This window comes from Nomascus leucogenys, chromosome 23 (genome assembly GCF_006542625.1).
Source record: "Nomascus leucogenys isolate Asia chromosome 23, Asia_NLE_v1, whole genome shotgun sequence".
Taxonomy (NCBI): domain Eukaryota; kingdom Metazoa; phylum Chordata; class Mammalia; order Primates; family Hylobatidae; genus Nomascus; species Nomascus leucogenys.
In genome coordinates this window covers 22,043,826-22,066,186 of record NC_044403.1, presented here as the reverse complement: position 1 = coordinate 22,066,186, position 22,361 = coordinate 22,043,826, and the positions used below count along the sequence as shown (strand labels likewise).

General features: G+C 43.5%; 1 protein-coding gene across 1 annotated transcript in view; it reads left to right on the top strand.

Moving 5' to 3' along the window:
- ETV6 (ETS variant transcription factor 6) overlaps positions 1-22,361 on the top strand; it is a 253,212-nt gene that overhangs the window by 99,743 nt on the left and 131,108 nt on the right. Inside the window, exon 2 of the mRNA XM_012502492.2 lies at positions 3,767-3,896. Within this exon, the coding sequence (XP_012357946.1) occupies positions 3,767-3,896 (130 nt within the window). The remainder of the gene's footprint in view (positions 1-3,766; positions 3,897-22,361) is intronic.

The following is a 22,361-nucleotide window of genomic DNA, read 5'->3' as shown; positions in this document are numbered from 1 at the left end:
GAGGGTGGGGGTGGGGGAACGTGGAGAAATGCCATTCTCCTACTGGGCACAAACTGTATACGCCTGTTTTACAGGGAAGTCACGGGCTCCTAAGCATTCAGTTTAAAAATGAGCAGAATTAGATGGGTACCCTTCATTGGCCCTTCATGGCTAGGGGAGGAATGGGAGAGGGAACATAGCTCATTTTGGCTTCAGTCCTTACGCTTTCAAGAGACAATCCTACTCCATACTCCATTTTTTATAAAAGCTTTCTATAATGGTTAGTGAAATTTACATTTCAACTCTTGCCTACCACAGTTTTCTGCCTTATTTTCTCTTCCCAGCACTTTATGCTGCCTCCTTGACAACCTGCTCATAGGTATTACAATTGGCCTCAGAAATTGCAGTGCTTCCCTTTTGTTCAGCTGGTTGGCTTGATAGGTTGTACCTGCAAATTTGAGAGCAGCGTGTTTTATTTTTTACGGCATCTAAACAATAATGTAACCACATCACGGCGTTCTGAGTCACATCATTGACCTCCACCAGCAGTTTATCCCCCTACAACACTTGAATACATTAATATCAGTGTCTGTAGCATTTTAATTTAATTAGAGCAGCGGTTATAATCCTCTTGGGAAAATCGTTATCCCCCCTACACACACACACACACACACACACACACACACACACCCCTACTCCCCATAATGTTAAAAGAAAGCGCCTCTGGTTTTCATCTGTCTGACAGTTTGCTTTAGAGGTAGGTGAGCTGTAAGCTGGGACTCTCACCACCACCCCCTCCTTTGTTGGGGTCGGACCAGAGAAGCAGTTGTGAGAGTAAAGAGGTTCCCTTTATTTGGGAAATTAGATGTTAGTGTCCTTAAGCTTCTCTGTCTAGATGTCTCCATCTGAGATAGTGGTATTTGCTGAATTTTTCCAATTGCTGATAGTCCGCTGATGTGCCACGGTAGACGTTAAGTCCCCGGTTATTGCAATCGAGTAAAAAATGAGGACTGCGAGAGTCACCCTAGAGATTCACAAAAAGAGAAACAAAAGGAGTCTCTGTAGTGTGGGATTCCCAAGAGTGTGTTTTGTTCTCCTTGGAACAGAGCCCACTCACTGTACAGCATCCTTTTGGGGTCCCCGAGTGCTCTGCAGCCACTAAGCCCAGAGTTACCTTAAGTGTGCCATGGCTGCTAGAAGAGTGCTTGGGGCCCTAGAAGCACATTGTGCATTTGTCCGTCTTGGTCAAGGTAACCTTTCTTGTTGCTGACAAGTCTCTTCATTGAGCCTTTGAAAAAGAGCTTATGGTGTGGAAAACTGTCCTCCAGCTGAACAGAAACCGTCATCAGGAATGTGAGGAGATCAGTGGGCCACAGTCTCTTCATCTCTGGCCTTCCCTTTATAAGTTTTCATCATGAAATAGCAGTTGTCTCCATCTAAAATTGTTTGGACGGGGTTTGCGGGGGATGGCGTCAGATCGCAGAGCAGGTGCAGAAGTGTGGTGTTTCAGCGTAAGGTCAGGGAACCATGTAGAAGTGAAAGCACACCAAGGGGTTACTTTTAAAGAGAGCACAGTGAAAGGAAGGTCCAAAGCAATGACAATTTAGTAAATCACAGTATATACACTTTCAGGGTAATAGCTAGCCAGACTCTTTTGTCAGTTGGCTGGAGATGGAGTTCCTAAGAAATGAAGTCCGGTCAGCGTGGAGGGCTGGGTTTCTCCCAGCTTGCCTTGGTGGAGTTGGGGGAGGCGGGAATGAGGCAGCCTCGCTCTCATGGACTAGCCAGGGTGTCTTGTGAGTTTCTCTTTGCTTCAAGGGAAAGAAGAGTCATTGAATTTCGAAATGCTGTCTTGTTTTTTTCTTGCACTCATGCAGCACCATTTGAAGACCCTTTGGCTGCCCGATGTTTTCTTCACCAAGTTTCACTTCTGCAAAAACCCTAACAAAACAGAAAGCTATTTCCGAGAATAAAGTTAACAGTAGATATCTAGACATATAGTGGGATTTGGGGGGTGTCAGACAAGAGTTGAAGAGTATGCAGAATTTGTTAAATTCAAAAAACAGACTGTTTGAAATGCTCAGAAGCCCACCTCACCTTTAAAAGCCTCTGAACAGATTTTGTTTCCTATATGTGTGGGTTTTTTGTTTTCTTTGTTCATCCCAAACCACCCCAAACCAAACACCAAAAAGTATAACCTATCCTTAAGTTAAAGTTTCTCAAAATACGTGTGATGCCTGCGAAAGTTCAAGAAAAGTGCAGTTGAAAGTTTTGCCTCTGGGTGACTTTTTACAGGACATCTTAATTGACACAGAAATGAAACCTGGGATCTATGTGCCTGCCCTTCATTAAGAAATTCACCAAGAAACTTCAGGATGTATGTTTAAACAGAAATATTCCAATGCCCTACTTGCTTCTGGTGGGTGCCTTAGGGAAGGCATAGCAATTCCATTCGGAAATTATAACAATATGTATATATTCATTTAAAATCAAAACTTCCTACCACAACCACCAAACTTTCTAGGCTATGAGCAGAGGAGAAGCTTTAATTTGGTTATAGGCCGAGGACTCCGCCACTTCCCTTTGCACATTTGATGAGATGTAAAATGTTAAAAGAACTATCTTTCCAAAACGTAAACACTGCCTTCCCTTTACTTAAATGTACGATTTTCTTTTGCTCTTGAGTTTTATTTTCATATTGGCATCTTACTGGTCTTTCCACCATATTTTTGGATGTTGTGTGTTCCATTTTACATTGCCCAGTTAAACCACAGACACTCCTGAAGCTATGTTTACATATGGACTGCAAGTCAACCTAGTTGGTATGTTGATCTAAGCTACAAATTGCACTGCGTTTTGCCGAACCCAATAGTGGGTTTCTTGCCATTATTTGCGGTATTTTAACTTAAAACTCACAGTAATCCTTCTCACCCCATCTAGTTTGTTTTAATTGATCTAGCAAACACTGCTTGTTTGAATTCAAATTGAGGATCCACGGAAGCTCTCCCACCCCACCCTTTGATAGTTGATAAGGGGTCAAACAGTACTTCTTTTAAATTCAGATAGTTCTTTGAATGAACTATGAAATACTTCAGAGGGAAAGGAAATATCGATTCTGAGATGGAGAATGAAGGAAGAAGGAGATACTCATTACTGTTGCAGATAATTCCTTGCAATGAAGGAAAAAATTAGACGTTGGATATTTTTGGTTGTGGTTGTTGTATAGTGAGATAGGTGGACAATAGAAAAATCTTCCTTGTGGATTTAAGTTCTAAATCTAGAACTTATCTTTGAAGCTGTCACTTTACTTGATCACTTCACTCTCTATGGAATTGAATCTAGAATCATACTTTGATTTGAAGCTGGGGATATTGCTACAGAAGAGAAAACATGGCTTTAATATAGTGATGGCATTAATTATGTGACTTGGGCAAGTCATTTTTTACAAAGTTGTCTTTAAGCCATTCTCTTGGACATATTTTTTGTTCCCTTTTGTCCCTCCTTTTTACTTGTACAAACCACAGGGTGTACACCTATTGACATGAGTCCAAAGTAAAGGCTGTTTTCAACGATGACAGAGTTTTGTTATATAGCCCCAAGGCTAGGCATCTGAAAGACAACTGTATACAGTGTCTCTACCGAAAGAGTAAGCTGGATTGCTTGGGAAGCTGGTACTGCCCATGCCCCACCTCCCTTTTGCTCCCCACCCCCAGATGGTCTTGCACCTCCATTCCAAGCTTTCATTGTCTCTCTCCCCCTCCCCTCTTCCTGCCCTTATTTTTAACAGCAGGAACGAATTTCATATACACCTCCAGAGAGCCCAGTGCCGAGTTACGCTTCCTCGACGCCACTTCATGTTCCAGTGCCTCGAGCTCTCAGGATGGAGGAAGACTCGATCCGCCTGCCTGCGCACCTGCGTGAGTGTTCGTGACCCAAGAGGGACAGACGATTGATGGTGTGGGGCGGGGGTGGCAGGCAGTGGGCTCCAGGCCAGAGAGGGGCAAGCTCTGAGGTGGTTTTCACAGGACTTCGCCACGCTGCTTTGGAATCTTTCACACTCCCCTACCCCCAAACACCTTTGAAAAGTTTGAGGTTCCTGTTCCCTGTTTCTCAGTGTATTCATTTCTTCCCTGACTGTGACATGTTAAAAAAACAAGAAACCTGGAAATATGCAGTATATGGCAGAGCCAACTAAATCTCCTAGTAGACAAGATGATTTGTGTGTGTGCAAAGTTTATCTGTATCTCAAATTCATGCTTACTCAACTTTCATATTTTCTTTGGTCCTAAATTTTGCTCAGTTTCTGAGTGAGACTCACTCTTGCTTTGTTTTTAAGCTGTGCACTTTTCCTTTCTTTCCAGGGCCCTCCCTCCCCTCCCTGTCTGTGCTGGCTACTTTTCTTCCCTTCGTTTTCTAGGCCTGCAGAGGTCCTCTCTCTTGCCTCCTCTTTGCTTCTCCTCCACCCTCTCTTGCTTCTCTTGTGCTTGCTTTGCCTCAGCAGCTGCAGTCTGTAGTGGTTCCACCTTTCTCTCCCAAATCATCTCTACCCCTTGGCCTACCACTTCCCCGTCTCAATCCTCAGCTGCAACTTGGCAGAGGTTTGGGGCTCACACACCTGTGCTGCTGATACTGGCCTCCAAAGCCGTTAACACCTGCTGTGTCCTTTTTGTCCGCCTTTCTCATACTGCCACCCAGCTCAGGTGATAAAACAGGATTGGGGCAGCTGGAGAGACTGAATCATCGGATTCCCACCCTCTTCACAGTGTCCAAGAAAATGCCAGCTTCTCTGCCTTGAATATTATCCTGAGGGCACAAGACTAGGTTATAGAGGACACTTGGGGGTCACCTTGGCCCTTCCAGTGACTTAAATGGTGGCACGGTCTTGCCCACCATCTCTGTCCAGCAGGGTGATGCTCCCAGGTTCTTCTCCTCCTGTTCCACCCTCCTCAGAAGGTTGCTTTCTGAATGCAGAGAATAGGAGACAGAGGATGCAGGTTCTTCCTTTCTCTCTCTGGTAATTCAGGGAATCAGATGACTGTGATACAGGGGTTCCTGGGGGAACACTGCTGGCTTATGCCTTCTGCCCCACAGGGCAGACGGTTGTTGGGATGTTTGCGAGCAGTTGGGGGCATGAGAATCCTTTCCCTCCTGCAGCTTGCTGCATCCGTCAGTATTTACGAAGTTGCTGCCTACTATGGTCAAGACATTTCTGCTTCATTTGGGCAGGGAAGTAAAGGACACAGCCCTACTCTACCATCTTTTCCTCTGCTTTTAAGGAGGTTCGAACTGTAAAGGTGCCAGGGTCATGGCTGGGAACAGCAGTGTTCTTAGGAAACTGGAATGTTATGGCACCATGGGAGCAGACACAACTGGAAAAGAAACAGCAGCCAAATGATAGGAAATTTTCCTCCAGAAGTCATCCTGTGACCGATAGATTCACTTCAGAAATATTCGCCTCAGGATGGAACATACTCATGCCATGCAGGCAGAACACTTCTGCTACCTAATTCATTCATTTATTCATCTCGCAAATAGTTATTGATTGCCTGTGCTGTGCCCGGCACTGTTCTGTGTCCTGGGGGTGTAGAAATGAACAAAGCAGAAAAAAACTCCCCTGCTCTTGTGGAACTGAAATTCTAGCACAGAGAAAAAAACAGTATCAAACACTCATCACAAACAGGCTGAGATTTCTTTCATAACGTTTTATTCTTATATATTGCAACATCCCCCAAGGGGGCCCTCGCTCCTGGTTCACTTCTGGATGCCTTGACGTATGGAAGCTCCTTAACTATCTTCCACGAGATGTTATCCTGACAAAACAAATAAGAAAGCAAACAAACACACCGAACTGGAGGTCAGGAGATCTTAACTTTTAGCTAGTTCTGCTGTTCGACTGTGGGTAATTTAACTTAGTTCTCCTAGCGTACAATACTATGTGTGGACAAGAAAATGTTTAACAGCCTTCCTAACTTTAAAATACTATGATTCTCATCTGAGGCATCATTCTCCTTGCTTTGAATTGTTTCTTCCATATAACACTTGAATTTTTTCTTGAGTAGACAGTTTCCTTATTGAGCCGTGTCTGTGCTGCTTATCAGCATTTTGGTAGCGCCTTCTGTGTGCCTAGCACACAACCATAATAGCTAATATTTATCACGGGATTACCCTGTAGCAGCCACTGTGTGAAGTCCTTTACAGGAATTCTTTTAATTCATTCTCACAATACCTGTAAGTTAGGTCTTCTTTCTATCTCCGTGTCACACATAAGGGCTTAGACAATTTAAGTAATTTTTTAAGGCCGATCACAGAACCAGTAAGAGATAGAGTCAAGACTCAAACTCAGTTCTGGCTGACTCCAGAGCCTAGGATCTTATATCCACTCTACCACCAAAAAGTATGTGTTTAGTAAATATTTTTTGGATGGATGGATGGATGGATGGATGGATGAATTCAGGGTTGACACTTAGCCAGTGTTCACTGATGTGGCCGTAGCGTTGGTTTATGGCTGGAATCTGTTCTAATTGCTGGTCTGTCTGTTCTCTCTGTTGTTGAATGGTTTGCATATCACCCTTCGGAGGATGGATGGATCCCCACATAGATAGCTATAAAATATAGAACTGCAGCACATTCCTGGAAACCTTGCCATTTCATCAGTAGTTAGACTATGGATTCAGGTTATGGTAATGATTTTGCCTGAATGCCTACTCTATGGCAGTCTAACTTTATATACCTCTCCTTGGTAATCTGCATGAGACCTATTGTGACACCATTGGTTCTGACATCTGTATTGGATCCTCTGGAAGTGGAGGTTCCCAGGCTTTTGCTGTTTGCCCTCAGCTGGGACTTTCCAAATGAGGCTGAGCTTCTGTCCTCCTGCTCCTGTTTTAGGATTCCGCTGCTTGTCATCCTGTTTGAGAGAAGCATATAGCCCCTACGATGACTGAAGCTGTGCCACACACTTAAAGATGCATCCCAGCTGAGTTTCCAAACCTAAAAGAAAATAAATATTCTAACCAGGGAATTGGGTTATTGCTGTTTTAATCTGGGATTCCAGACAATTCCCAGTGGAATGCTCATGGAAAGTACGGGGAAGAATCTCAAAGCTAAGACAACAGCGGGACATTTATGGTATTGCTAAGTCGAAGGCGCTTTTAGCTGCTTATTTTAAAGAGATACTCATCAGATTGGTATGCCTCGAAGTGGGTTCTTTTCACCGTTTTCCATTGATTACCAGATAAATCCTCTCCCTTAATTCTTCCTTTCTCTTCTTTCATTCTTAAATCAACAAACATTCTTGTGGGTGGGGGTTAAGGGGAACAGAGATCATAATATTTAAGGTTCTCATACAGAGAGTTTCTCACCATTTTATTCTGCAAACACAGAGCTAGACCCCAACTGAAGACACAGCATGACAAATGAGCAAGTTATTGAGAAGTAGAGAGTGATGCCTTTTCCTTTTATTTGCCAGTGATAAAAGCAAAGTGATAAATGGAGTAAAGTGTTAAGTGCTGATTAGGGAGGATTTGAAAAGGACTGGCAAAGCAGCCTGGGCAGAGTGCAAGAGGAGAGCCCAGGGAAGAAAGGCCAGACCATGCCATCCTGCTCTGACTCACTGCCCAGATTACCAGGACAGTGCCCTTCAACAGTCCTACAGCAGAACTCCCCTGCTCACCGGGAGAGCAAACACAAGTATGTTTGTTGAGAGGCTAGAAAGGGCATCATTTTTTCTTCTTCCTCTTCTTCCATAAAGGGTACTGAATTTTTTTTTAAGCTTGAGGGTAGAAGAGCCGAAGTACAATTACAGTAGACAGGTGGGAAAAAAAAAGTTCCATTCTTTAAAGGAACATAAGCCTTTCACTGTAGCTTGAAAACACTTGAAAGACCAAGGACCCCCAAGGGTGCCCAGGCAAGATCACTCTTGACTCTACGCAGAGAAGGGCTGTTGCTGGGAGCAAAGGATACCTTTGCCCAGTTCTCACCAGGGGACTTGTAGTCTCGCAAGGGAGGGATGTTTTCTGATTTGTCTACCCAAAGGCTGCCCTTTTTCTAAACTCATGGGCGAGTGGCTGCTGAAGGGGGCAGTTAAAGCACCTCACGAGGTGCTGCCAGCCTGCTGATTGGCAGAGGCTTACCTTATGAAACACTGGGCCTCAGGCAGTGATGCTCAGGCCCCGCCTTACGATAACAATATAAGTATAGTTCAGATTGATGGGGCAGAATTTAAATAATTAAATGTCGTTATTTTAAATTTCTTTTAAACATGATCAATTCACATTTAGTTGACATTGTGCCATTTCCCCGCAGAGTTTGCATTTTGTAGTGTCCATTTGGCCTTTTAAAATCCCTGTGAATGATATTTAAAAATCGGACCGTAGGACTCATTCATCATATTTAATAGGGTTAGGGTTTATGATGTTGAGGGTTAATAAATAGCCATAATAGCTGCTCGGCGTTTTCTGGAGTCAGAACACCAGAAATAGTCCCTTGGCTCTCTTTCCTTTCCTTGTGAACCTTTCAAAATTCTTACATTACTACTGCTTGTGTGTGTTTAATAATTTAATTTAATGCCTTCCTTTGGAAACGTTACCTCGCTGCTCACCCACTCGGCTGTTTTGCCTTCTCAGCAGAGTAACTGAGTTTAAGACAGCCACGTGACAGGCACAGCTATATTAGAACCAGCATAGTGAGAAGGGATGCAGTGCCTCTCTTTTCTAATTGGGTAGAGCAACAATTTTATATGCTTTCACATTATGTTTGTTCCCAAAAAAAAAGAGGCAAAATTGGGAACTGAACATAATCATCGTTATTATTTTATATTTTTATACATAACAAGATGCGCTCAGACTTATTGTCTCACTTAATTGTACAGCAGTCCTTGAAGTAGGTGCTATTGATTCTGTTTGATGAGCTGACCATGGCTCCGATAGGTCAACTGGATTGTCCAGGTTCACACAGCATGTGAAAGGCCGAATGTGATTTCTACTTCTTGAAACCACCTTTCAGCTTTTTTAGGAGAAAACATAATGACATAAAGAGTTTCATGGACTTGAAAGTAGAGTCACTGCTGACCGCTGAAGTCTGGGCGGCCACAGGTGCAGGGACTGGGACCAGTGTGGTTCTAGTGATGCCACCTAATCATGAAGTTGTGTTGAATCCCCAGCACACTGGCTTCTCCCTCTCAATAGGATGAGGGAGAGGCATCAGGATAATAGCCTGTCCTTGTGGATAGTTTATTCTGGTTTTGTTCACCAGTCCTGCTGCCTCCGCGTTTGTTCTCTTGTGAGCTCAGGTTAGAGTTGAATTTCTCCCTGCAACCAGAATGCCTGATGGCCCAGCTCTGAGAGTGGGCTCAATCCAGTACCCAATTCCCCAGCATTTTGCTAGGGGCGCCCTTCTAGGAGCAGCAGGGTCTCATTGCTTTTGGAAGTCTCCAAATAAAAAACCATGGTAATAGAAAGGGCTTGGGTATGGATAGACGTGAATGGACTTGAATTTCAGAGTTGGCTCTTTCTATTAGAGAGATGATTTAACCTCTCTAAGACTCAAGTTTCTAATGACACCTACTAATGAGGGCTTCTTAGAAGTATCAGAGCTCATTTATGTATAGCACCTGGCATAGTGCCTGGCCTGCAGTGGCCAGGTAGCTCACCAAAGCTCCACTTCTGTTTCTGGTTATGGTGAATAGCCTGTTGAGGAGGTGGCTTCCCCATGCAGGAGCCAAGGGAAACAGGCATGTCGTTGTCTGTGTGTTTCATTAAAGAAAGGACCTAGGGTTCTGTCTGTGTATTATTGAGACTAATCTTCCTAAGTCACAATGGAAATAAGCTTTGCTTTCAAACGATCCCCTGTGGTTTCCAGGGGCTCAGTTTTGCTCTAGGGCACTCCATCCCAGGACCTTTTCCTGCCCACACATCTCTCCCTCAGTCTGGAACTTTCTTCCCAGTCTCGCCTGAATCTGTGAGTCTCCTTCTTCAGCCTTCCCCACTCTTCTAATACCTATCAAGTCCTCCCCTGTCCTTTGCTATCACATCAGTGTTCCAAAAATGGCCTCTCCTCACAGCTGCCTGTGACGTGCAGTGATATCACCAGCAGAGTTGAGACAAGGACAAGGAGAAGAGATTTAATTCTCTGTCAGTGTCTTACAAAGCAGTAATGACTTCTAACAAAGCCGACCAGCCACTAGCATTTTCTGCTTTGTTCCCCCTTAAGCCTTCTTTTGGGTGCCTTCACTTTTTACATTCAAATGCTTGAAGGCTTTCTACTTTCCCCACGGCACATGTGGCTGTACGAGGGCCCTGGTTAGCTGCTTCAAACAGCTTGAAGAGCAAAAACAGCCCACAGCAGAACAGCCAGGATGCTTTGGAAGGGAAATTTCCTTTTTGGGTTTGCTGTCTGAAAGAATTTCCGATGCAGGCAGACGTTAATTCCTAGCTCCATGCTTCCTGATAAGGAAGCAGCTTCAATAAATGCAGCTATTTATAGATGTCTTTTTTTTTTTTTAAGAAAAAAAAATGTATAACCAGAGGTTTACTGACCTTTTCTTTCACTTCACATTTCATGCAGTGAGCTCTGTGTACATTTAAGGCAGTTCCTCCAGCATCAGCTCTGACAAAGTGGCCCTGGTTTCGCTGTGGGGGATGGGGAGGGGAGGATGAAGATGGCACGGCCCCTCATTAGTGTCACGGGCTCTCCCTTTCCTCGGAGTTCTGAAGTAGACATTTGGAAACTGTTGACAATGGGTTGTCCCTACCTGGTGCTCTGCGTTATTTATGTGAGCCCAGAGATGCCCAGCTCTATTCCAGACTCAACACTGAAAGGTTATAGCAGACTAAGAGAACCCTTTAAAAAATAAAAGACGATGAGAACCAGTCCATTTTATGAAACTTGAACAACAACAGGAAATCAGAAACTTTATTTCCATTTCTTCTTTTTTTCTGTCAGTTGCTTCCTCTTGGATTTTCCCAACCCTCTATACGTCTGTGGTCTTTCTCTTGTCTCGTTGGGTTTCCGCAGATTGAGGAGTTCCTGTCCATGAATGGTCACCCTTACATATATCTGCCTAACACTTTCTGGCAGGTGCGATAAAGGTTCAGTGTGTCGGCTTGAACCGTGCTTCTCTAAGTTACTTCTCACCTCCTCTTATTATCAGAAAGCATTGGTTGAGCTGAGTATATACAAATATAGTAGTTTCCATTCTCGAATAACTGATATTTTCTCCCATTTTGCTTCATGCGTGAGTTACACCACATCAGTAACGCAGACTTTTGGGGTTTCCGGCAGGATGACCTTGACAAGTTCATCAGAGGTAAACGTTAGCTGGAACGTTTAGATGTTGCTGCTTTTGCTGTTGCCATGGGTGGATTCTGATTCTCAGTTGCCTGTACCATGTGTGAGTGTTTTGTGGTTCATTTTTCTGATCTCTTCTGAAGGCGGGGTAGAGCAGGACTTGAGAGATTTAAACTGGCCCTGGCTCTGGCCACGTGCCGACTATAAATTCCCAAGTATAATTAGTTACACTGCCGCAATATTTACTGCCTCCATCTTGGGTGTGTGGACAAAACCCCATTCTTTCAACATTGGTCTCCATTTCTGCTTCCAGCAGATCATGGATACCAGTAGCTCTCAAATGGGGCTGTAAGATTCCAGTAGTAGAAATGCAGATTGTGGGTACGGATAATGGATAAAGAGCTGTAGATGTGGGGTGGATGAGGATTGGATAGCTAGAAGGGAGAGTTGACTGCACAGGGCTGTGCAGGGAATACCCTATTTTACCAGGTCAGCTGAGGCTAAATTCTCTACTTTTGGGATGGGGCTACTAACTAAAATGGTTCACTGAGGAGGGTGAAGGTTTGTAAGGGAAGATGTAACAATTCTGTTTTAAAAGCACCTAGAAGAAGTTTTAGGGTGTTGAATAGCACCATCTTAAAAATTATAGGGGTATCCAGCAATTTTTGGAGCTCCGATTGAGAAGTATCATTGTTAGGATTTTATTACCCATTTGTTTTCCAGAAGTAGCTCATCTTTGCAAATGAGCTTTTAGTTTTTTGGTCATTGTACCCTACCTGCCAGCTCACAGGAGCCTGTGTTTCTCCTTAGGAGCCACTCTGAGGTCAACTGTGTTTAATATCATAAAGCCACTCTAGAGAATCTCTATGGCATTGTTCTGTGGAAGAAGAAATGATGATCACTACTATTATATATATGTGTGTATATATGTATATGCTTCATATATATTATTCTGAATAATAACAAACACTGCACAGTAGATATTATACCTGAGGCTCAGAAGTGGTAAACCACTTGCCCGAGGTCACACAAAGAGAAAGTGGGGGAGCCCCAATTTGAATCCACATCTAATTCCAAAACCCAGACTTTTCTTTTCCACTTCACCCTATTACTCTTTAAAAGTCTGAGGAGCAAATGAAAGTTGTTTCATTCTATCTATTGGTTAGAAGGAGAATATCCAAGCTAGCAGGCTGATTTTTTTTTTCAATTTTTAAGCATAATATAAATTACTGACAAGAGGGCCAGATGGATAAAATCAGAGCTGTAAACCAAATTATCTTTTGAACTTGAAGGAAGGTAAATTTCCATATCCAATCCTGTATGCACACTGTTATCTGCCAGATATTCTCAGGTATATGTATAAATTCTGGAATATTAGAAACAAAATTAAATGAAGTAAAAAGAGGTTTCTTGTCTATTATTTTCCATCTTTTTTAAAGAGATGACCTACCTCACAGATGGTTATTAAACAGTAAGAAAGATGCTGTGATTGAATGAAGGTAGTATTACTGGGTTTACCCCTTAAAACACTGAACTTCCTGATAATTTGTGTTAAGCCAACACACTTCAGAAAAATTGCCTGACGTTTGATGCCTTAGTTTACCCACATGGCATGTGTGCCAGAGCACTCTACAACAGGGTAAGAGGGCAGAGAGCATGCTCTTGTAGGGGTCAGTTCCCTGAGCTCTGGTTCTACGTGGCTGATTACTTGGGTCATCCCAGCAGTGCATTCCATCTCCCGGGACTGTGGTTTCCACATCTGCAAAGTGAAATGGCCTGGGTATATGATTCCTAAGTTCTCCCCAACTCAATCATCGCATTGTTTTCTTATTCCAGAAGAGAAACACAAGGGGTATCAACGGTGGAACATTATCTGTAAATGCCAGATTTCATGATCATTCACTTGATTTTTAAGACTCAACACCAAATTTTAGTGCAGATGGTGGTCCTTTAATGACACAGGAAATGGTCCTCCGTTTTACCTGTGATTGTTTTGGGAGGAAGCCCTCCTGCAAGGAAATAGGGAAATCCAACACCCAGCTCTGTTGAGCATTTCCCTATGGTTCCTGTGATTGAAATCGGGTTAATGCTTTTGTGGGATGAGAACTGGTGCCAGCTCCTAGGCCTTGCAGGGCTTCTAAAGACTGTCGTCCCCACTCTTGCCTTATGCTGGCTCCCAGGACCTTACAGCCAGATCACAGGCCTGCTCCCCTGTTCTCATAGCCCCCTTTCTGGCCTGAGAATTGTCTGTGGCTTGGCCCTTTGCCCCATGCAACATGCACAGGTGTGGCTTCTGCTAACTATCTACTTGACCCCAACTGTGTGATGAGCGGGAATCCCCTCTGCAACTTAAGGTGTGTTTGCCTTTCCTGTAACCTGTAAAAAATTTCAGTCTGTGTTTTTCTCCCTCTGGAGATGGTATCCACTGGGTTTTAGGCTTTACAGAGCCAGCTGATCTGCGTGAATAGGCCACACTATCCTCCCTTAGCCGGCTCCGTAGCACATGCACAATTAATACTGCATTAATTAATTATGGGAGAAAAAAAGCACAGTTGGCAAGGGAATGAAGGCTTTCAGCTTCTAAAGTGAAGGCTTTGATGCTGAGCTTGAAAGTACATTTCCATCCGCCTCAGCCAGCAGAGAGAATCTGTGACACTTATACCATCCCCTGGGCATGAAAACTCACACCCAAGGAAACTATTTCTAAATAGAGGCCCTCAACTAGTTGCTGGAATCATCTACTCATTGCCATGGGCTGTGAAAAGGGGGTGTAAGATTAGGGAGAAAAGACTCGCCCAAAGCAGCAGTGATTCGTGACCAAAGCTGATGAGGGGTTTTATTTTTTCTCCTTAAGTAGCTCTTAAGTCACCAACATCAGGAACTTTGTAGAGAAACAAATATGAGTAAGTGATTTGGTGCCAGCCCTCTTGAGGACATAAAATGACTCTCCTTCCTCCTCCTCCTCGCATGCCTTGCTTCAGGAAGGAACCCTAAGGTGGTGCAGGTTCCCAAATCTGTTATTCGGATGGGTCGGAAGGTTCATCTCTCTTAGCCATGGTTTCCCACTAGATGTGAACAAAGTCGGGGAGAAACTGCTTTCCTTTTTCATTCTGATTCATTCATGCCCTTGTTCTTGAACTCCTCAGCTCCCACACTGACTCCTTTCACTTCTCCTATGAGGTGGTAGTGAAGCCACCTCACAAAGTCCCCTCTGAATAGACACAGTTCTCGTTCCCCTGCTGACAACTCTGTGAAGCATTTTTCTTGGGGCTCTTGCTGACCCTAAAATCTGGCCATGATTCAAATATTCACCCAGATCTCTGGGGTTTTATTAAAGGTCTTTTAGGAACACAAAAGTAGGAATTCCCTGAGAGAGGTTTTCTTCACTTGAGACTCATGGGTTATAAACGAAACTACTGGAATGCCCCGACCAAGTGCTGAGGGGAGCTGGGAGCTTCAGAGACCCACAAAAACCTAAAAAGATGTAAAATTTGTTTTTGATCAAATAGATTTTGGACCCTGTGAAAGAAAACAAGCTTTTCTTTTGATTCTTAGAGAAAAATTTTTACTTCAGATGAATCAAAGTGTGTGTGCACGGATGTGCTTTCTTTGGGATCGTCTCATAGCTGTTTTCCAGATACCTGCTTCACAAAACTTCTGTGATTATTCCTACTACTGTGATGATTCCTGCTACCCCAGTGATCGGGGGAAAGAACTTGAAATACAACTGGGTATTGTAGCATTGGCACTGTGCAGACGCTGTGTAGCTCTCTCATGTCTGGTACTTCTTTGTTTGCTAAAGGAGTATTGAGATTCAGAAAGTGGCTGCCTTCTAAAACCTTTGTTGTTCGGATAGCATCACTTTGGACCCAGGACAGAGGGCTTATAGTTGCCTGTGAACGGGTGAATGTTATACTTAAGCAGGGAATGTGGTCACCCAGTTGCAATGATTTAGAGTGCTTTGAACATAAATAACTCCCACGATGAATGACCAGGGTGCCTGAAATTCCACTGTTGAGACATTCCTTTTGGATCAGGTATTATTTCCACATAGCTCCACTTTTAAGAGTAAATCGTTATGGCAGCAGATAGTTACGGAGAGAGATAATTAATACCTCAAGTCCCTAATATCTTAATGAAAATTAGCTTATCAGATCTCTTGAATCTTTTGAAGTGGAAGGACCGTGGCCAGCACGGAGGGGGTAGAGTTGGAAATAGGCACTATAATTTTGCTTAGGGCTGGCCTTCTCTGTGGATAAGACAGACGGAAAACTAGATGGAAAATCCAGGCCTCCTGATTTAGACAAAACATTGTGAGCCTGAAGCTTTGAGGCCAGGATGAGCAGTCTGCTACTTACTGTGCGTGGCCATTGGTCTCGAGACATTGCCAGCACCAGTCTTGGCCAAACAAGGTCAGGTCTCCTCTAGTAGACTGGCGATTTGAGAATGTGCCAAGTCATCTGCATTTCTTTGACAGGAGTAGTGAATTTGGGAGTATAAATCTGAATCCTTAAGCCTTTCAACCATTCTCACTAAATGTCTTTACTTCGGGGATGATCACGTTTGATCATAATGCCAAGATCTTGCTGATGTATAAAGGGCATGGTAATCCAAGTCTGGAGCTGAAGTGAGTGGTCAGGAAAATCTTGACCCTTGGGGAAGGAGCTACCAGAGCTGGGTGGCCTATGTGTGTGTGACAAGGAGGTATGCAGAATTTGGGGGAAAGATCCTTTGTAGTTCTCCATGTGGAATAATAACTTCCATTTATTGAGTGCTTGTGGTAGGCGCTTTTCACATGTATTGTATCATTTAACCCTCTAGGCAGTCCTGTGAACTGGGTTTTATTATCCTCATCTTACTGATGAAAAGTCAAACTTAAAGAGGAAAAGGAACTTGGCCAGAGTCACAGAGGTGGTAGGTGGGAGACAGGTCCATCCAGTCTACACCTTGCCTTCCAGTAGAAGCCAAAGCCCTATTGCCTAATCTCTTCACTTTAAGAACGTGAAAAATAGCGTTGAGTTCCGCTTTGAGATGCGACTGTGGTTAAAGCTTCACAAATTTTAGAAAAACAGAATAACTCACTAAAATAAAAATCTAAAGCTACCCCACAGAAAACATCTACCACAACCCAAAGCTTCAGGGTTTATATATATATATATCCAGATTTTAGCGAGCTATATGACTCTCCCTAGTCCCTTGCTCTGTCTCCTGGTAAATACTATCCCTTTCAGAGCCCTGGCACATACATAGTGTAATAAGATCAGACCTCATCCCCCTACCATTCCAGTGCAATCTAATTGCAGAGTGAAAGTCCAGGGCCGTCTTAGATCCTCATCTATCTGCGTCTCTCTTGGTCCCCACCACTTGATAGGCAGTCTCAAGTTCAGTACCATTCCCTCTTTCTGTGCTTTAGGTCTCTGTATTGTTTCCTTTTCACCACTTTTTTTTTTTTAAATGAAGTGATTTTTAAATGGAAAATTAAAAACTTAACTGTGAATCTGGCAGTTTCCTGCTAATGCCTCTTTGCTAAGAAGCTTCATAAAATACTGTATCTTATTCACTTCAGCACAGCTGCTGTGGGCTCTCACCACTTAGCCATTCACAATATGTCTGAGAGATTAATTTTTATAAGGCTGTGGTTTGAGATATCTCCCCCTTCCTTGTTTTACTTAAAATCCTCACTGGGGAAGCGTGCATGGGAAAAAAAAACCACCACCCTGGATAAAAGGGTGGTCACATACGTGCTTTAGGAACTATGATTTGTCATTTTATTTTCCTGTGCCCTCTTCATTTGAAATGCTGCAGCCTTTCTGCCAGAAGTCTCAAGTTTGTGTATGAGACTGAGGGGGAAACAAAAGTAGGTGCCTTGTGCTGAGACTGTCCTGGGACAGTCCTGTGGTGTGTGTGAGCGTCTGTGTGATGCAGGTATGCTTATTTCTTCATGAAAGCCGCAGGTACTGGTTGCCTCTCGCAGAGTTAAAACTCTTGGCGGCTCACCGGAGGTGATGAAGGGCAAGGGCACGGGAGAATGAAGAAGAGGGAGGAAGGGGTGGGCCAGGGTCAGTTTCGGTGGGGTCCCCACTTGCTGGGTGACAGCTGAACTGTTTATCCACACATCCCAGCAGCAGCAGAAAGCCAGGGGTGTTTTCAGGACTCAGCTGCCAAAGTTTCTTGAAGCAGCTCTGCTCAAAGGCATATGCTGGGCTCACTTCTGAGGGAAATTTCCTTTTTGGGGAAGTTGAAGCAAAGGAATTTCCTGTGTGGGCAGACAGAGCTTCCTGACTTGAAGGCTTCTTGGAAGGGAAACAGTTTCATAATGAAATGACAAATTAAAGACATACCAGCCGGGTTCACTTCAAAACAGCTATTGAGAGTGCAGGCAAAGCCCTATTATACTCCCTCACAGAACAAAAATAAATCCCATCCTGACAGGTTTCTGTATGCCGGATTATATCCGTCCCCCCACACCTTTCTTCACAGCCTTCTTCATGCTCCCTTCCTCCCACCCCCGCCATTAGCTGCCACCAGCTCCATCTTGAACAGCTCTCGAGAGCAGCCGGCAGCCAGGCCGGGAGCCTGTTTCTTGCTCCCTTGCTTTGTGGCTTCGCCCATCCCTGACCTGCATGGAGGCCTTATAGGTTATGTGACAGCCCCATGCTGCCAAGACACAGAAATGACCTCTTTCCTTCCCCTTTTGACATAAAGCAATGGGGTGGGGGAGGGCAGTCAGGGGAGAATGCAGCCATTTCCTCAGGCCGGCCTTTAAAATCTCGAAGGCAGTAAATGTAAGTGCTATTCCGGTCTTGGGAGCTGGGTCAGAATTCTTTGCTTTGTTGAAGGAAATAGGGCTCTGTGCTGAGCGGACGATATTCTTGTACCTGAACATGTCATTTTCTTCAGTTCCATTAGCCTGCATGTTGTGCTTTGTTTTGTTTCTGAAATTGACATGATGATGCCTTAGGAACTAAATTTCTTTCTTTAATGGAGCAGGCTAGGAGAAAGAAGGATGGCAGTATCGTTTGGGGCATGAGAACAGTCATTATTAATTAGGCTTAAGTTAATGAAATAAAAAAGGCACAGGCTTTGGAATCAGTTGTCTAAATTGAAGGGCCAGCTCTAGCAATATACAACCAGCAATGTAACCTTGAACAAGTCACTGAACCTCCCAGCCTCAGTTTCCTTATCTCTAAAATGGGTACAGTCATACCTTTTTCACATCGTTGTGAGGAAATTAGATTCTGATTTCAGAGGCACTTTGTGAATTCCTCTAAAGCTTTCACACTTCTTATTAAACCACTATTGGGATCTTTGGAGACTGAAATGCAGTATTAGGCTAAGACAGCAGAATTGTAGAATTTGTAGATCAATTTGGCAAATATTTAATAGAAGTTTTCTATGTGTGCAGCATGGCTGGGCTCTGTGGGGGAAAATAAACAAGTGGAAAGTTTCAGGTGGCCACATGGTATAGCAGAAAGAATACTGGACTTGGGGCCAGGAGGCCAGAGTTCAATCCTGGCTGTCACTCAGTTGCCTGTGACTTGGTATAAACTGTTTAAACTTGATGAGCCTCAGTTGCTCATCTGTAAAATTGGGAGAAATCAAACTCTATAACTTTAATAAACTCTGTCCAACTCTAACATTGTATAATCAGTTTTAAGAGGTTTTTGCCTTTAGCAGCTGTTTATAGGATTTATTCTAAAAAGTAGGGAAGAAATATTCATAGTATAACAGCTTGTCTGATGAAGATTGCATGAAAAAGCTACACTTTTTTTATAAGTATACTGATGTAAACAGGAAAAATGCGTGCTTGCCAGATATGTCATCTATGGCAACTTGTTTTGAGGGGGTCTCTGAATGCTGACATCAAAATGACTAGGATTATGGGTTGAACGTGAGTTTGCTCAAGAGAAGGTTCTCTTGGGGCTTTGGTTTACTTCCTCCCAGTTGCTCCAGGAGACACTCAGGATGTTTCCAAATGGTGCTCATTTAAGCCATTCCCATTATGGTTCTCCTTGTCCAAACGGGCTTCCATGGTACAGTCCCAGTGTTGTCTGGTTCTGCTAATTTGATTTTTCTTTTAATGTGCTGATACGTAGTTTTAGGACTGCTGCATTATTGTTCCTCTATCTTTCTGTTTGTATTAGTAAAGAACTATTAGCAATTTTGCCTCAAACTGTCTTCTAAGCACCCTTTTTGATTGGAGAAAACCAAGGTACCAGATAACTTAGATACCATGTGGAAAGTCACAGTTTACTGGGTGTGTACTATGTGTTACTAGTGCTTTAATAAATTGCCTCATTAATTGTATTCTGCCAACAAGCCTGGCAGGTAGCTGATAGTATCTTTGCTTTACACATACAGAAACTAGGGCTTAGAGATGGTAAGTAATTGGGTCAAGGCCACAGAACTGGCTGGTAGCAGAGCCAGAATTTGAACTCATGTCTGCCTGATCCAAAGCCTGTGTTCTTTATCCCCTCAGTTCACCCCTACTGTTTTGACTGCTGTTAAATTGACCTCATGCTTAGAACCGAAGTCCAACCCGTACCAGGGCTGCAAAAAGAAACAAAATTTACCTCATAGTCCGCATACTCTCGAAATGGCAAAAAAGCCTGCAACTTTCCATTGTGAAAAATAATATACCTGGGTGATAAACTGAGCAAACATCACCCTTGCCCTTGCCTCTGAAAGAGAGCCTGTTCTAGTTCATCCTGGGGCCAACTTGGCCTGGAACCCCACTGGCCAGCTCTGTCCACACCTTGCGTATTAGGACAGAAATCTGCCTACCACATTCCAGCTACATAAAGAAGGTGGCCAGCACCTGACTGCCTCTTTCTCCTTGTGAAATTCCTTGGAAATATCATTTGTGGCTGCTTGGGCTTGTTCTGAAGAAAATTCAAATCTTGTTCTATTTAACAAGGATTGATTGAAGAACCCGTATGCTCAGTGCTGGTACAAAGATAAGCAAGGAAGGAACTCAGAATAAGAAAGAAAAAACTTGAATAATAATTATCAAAACCAGTATTTATTGAGCACCTACTGTGCCCAGTAGAGTGGGAATTACAGGAGGTAAATATCTAAAACTTACATAACTCTTCACAGAACATACATCTGTTCTTGCTTCTGTGTTTGATTTTATTAGCTTTCCTCTGTACACATAAGCTTTTAGTGTATGTCCTGTTGCTGAAGTCCAGAGTTTTATTATTTTTCACTTATTTGGGCATAGATAGTTCCAGAATGTACTTATCTTCCTCATTCTCATTGTTAATCTCATTTTTCTTCCCTGGAGAATATGGACTTTCGAAACTATTTTTCAATCAAGGCCAAAATGTTTCTTAAAATTCACTTCTATTTAAAACACAGATAACATCCAGAAGAAAATCTGAGAAGAAAAAAAAAAACGATTTTGATGGTACCTAATTATAAAAGACTCACAGTACTAAGTTATTCTTTGGCACGTGTAGCAAAATACTATGTAGGTGTCATTTCGAGTTCATAGTAAGGGGAGAAATGGTGTCATTTTTCCTGCAGAGAAATTTAATCTTTCACTTTAATCTTTCATTGGCCTATAGCAGCCAGTGGGGTCTTTTAAAAAATTATTTTCCTTCATCTTCCCCATTTGAGCTTAAGGTACAAAAAAAGAAAATATTCTTGAAATGCTGTGACCAGATCTAGACTGTAACATGCCCCTTCGCTCCTCCGGTGAGGAAGTGCGGGAAGGTAGAAGCCATTGAGGGGTTGATTATTTACTTCGTTTGGAAGTAAGAAGGCAGGTAGCTCTTATTTGGAATAAGAGCTGTCTTCAGAACAGGCGTGCGCTCTCCTGAAGCCCAGAGCTGTGACTCCCCAGGTGTGTCTCTTACCTGTGCCCTTGGGCAGGTAGCAAGGGAGAAGAACAGGATAAGAGGAGGATGGTACAGACAGAGGAGTCACAGGCTGAACAGGCTCTCACTGGGGCAAGATGACTGACAGGTGGATGGAATTCACCATCCTTTCCTTTCAATCAAAAAAAAGTAGAAAGTTGCTCATAAGTAAGTTTGAGTTATAGCATCTTCATAGCCGTTGCTCTTCAGACACAGGTGCTGATAATCAGGAAAATGCAAGGAAACAGCTCTGGGGAAAAGGAACAAGCCTCCTTGGCCTTGAGATCCCCAGTAGACCATCAGGCCTTGCCTTGGATATTGGGAGGTGACAGTGCCTTCTCATGTGCCTGACAGTTTCTCTGCACCACCAAGACTCCGTGTGACTGAGGCCGTGGCCCGGGTTTCAGGATGGGCATTCAGAGGAAGGAAGTTCCCCCTCCTTCACTTACCTCACGCTTACTGGATGCCGAGTTGCCTGTGCCCGTGCTAAAGGAAACCAGATAACTTTCTGTCCCCATGTGATCCAGGCCCATCCTGAAGCCTGGGGGTTCTGAACATAAGTATGTAGGTTGCAGCCTTCCTTCTGTGACTTCTGGAATTCCTGACAGAGAGGGACATATCTAGCCACTGTCAACCGGATGCTAGACTTGTTTTGTTAGGCCCTTCCTCCTTCCCATCCTCTACTTATCTTCCAATAACCTTAGGATTTAGAGGAAATTAAAATAAACCTTCTTCTAGAAAGGTGTCAGGGACGCATGCACAAATGTAGCCTTTTTGATGCTTGAGAAAGAATGCCTTTTTGACTTCTGTGAATAAAGAATAAGTCACGGCTAATGAGTAAGTAACAGCATGTGCCTGTGGTCCCAGTTATTCAGGAGGCTGAGGCAGGAGGATTGCTTGATCCCATGAGCTCAAGGCTGCAGTGAGCCATGATTGTGCCACTACACTCCAGCCTGAACAACACAGCAAGACCTCATCTCTTAAAAGAAAGAAAAATGCCTGTGCAATGGCTCTGTGGCACCCTCATGGTTGAGCCAATGGACTTGCGTAGTGATTTTGACATGCTTTAACTTGTGACCAACATCTAGTCTATTTGTCTCTCCCATTAGAGCCTGGTTGTGACAGCATTGCCATTGACCTGCCATATATAGGAACGCCAGTGTCTGAAAACATAGCAGGACTTTGTAGGGATTAACACTGAGCAGTGCTTTCACATTTTACAGCTTACTGTGATAA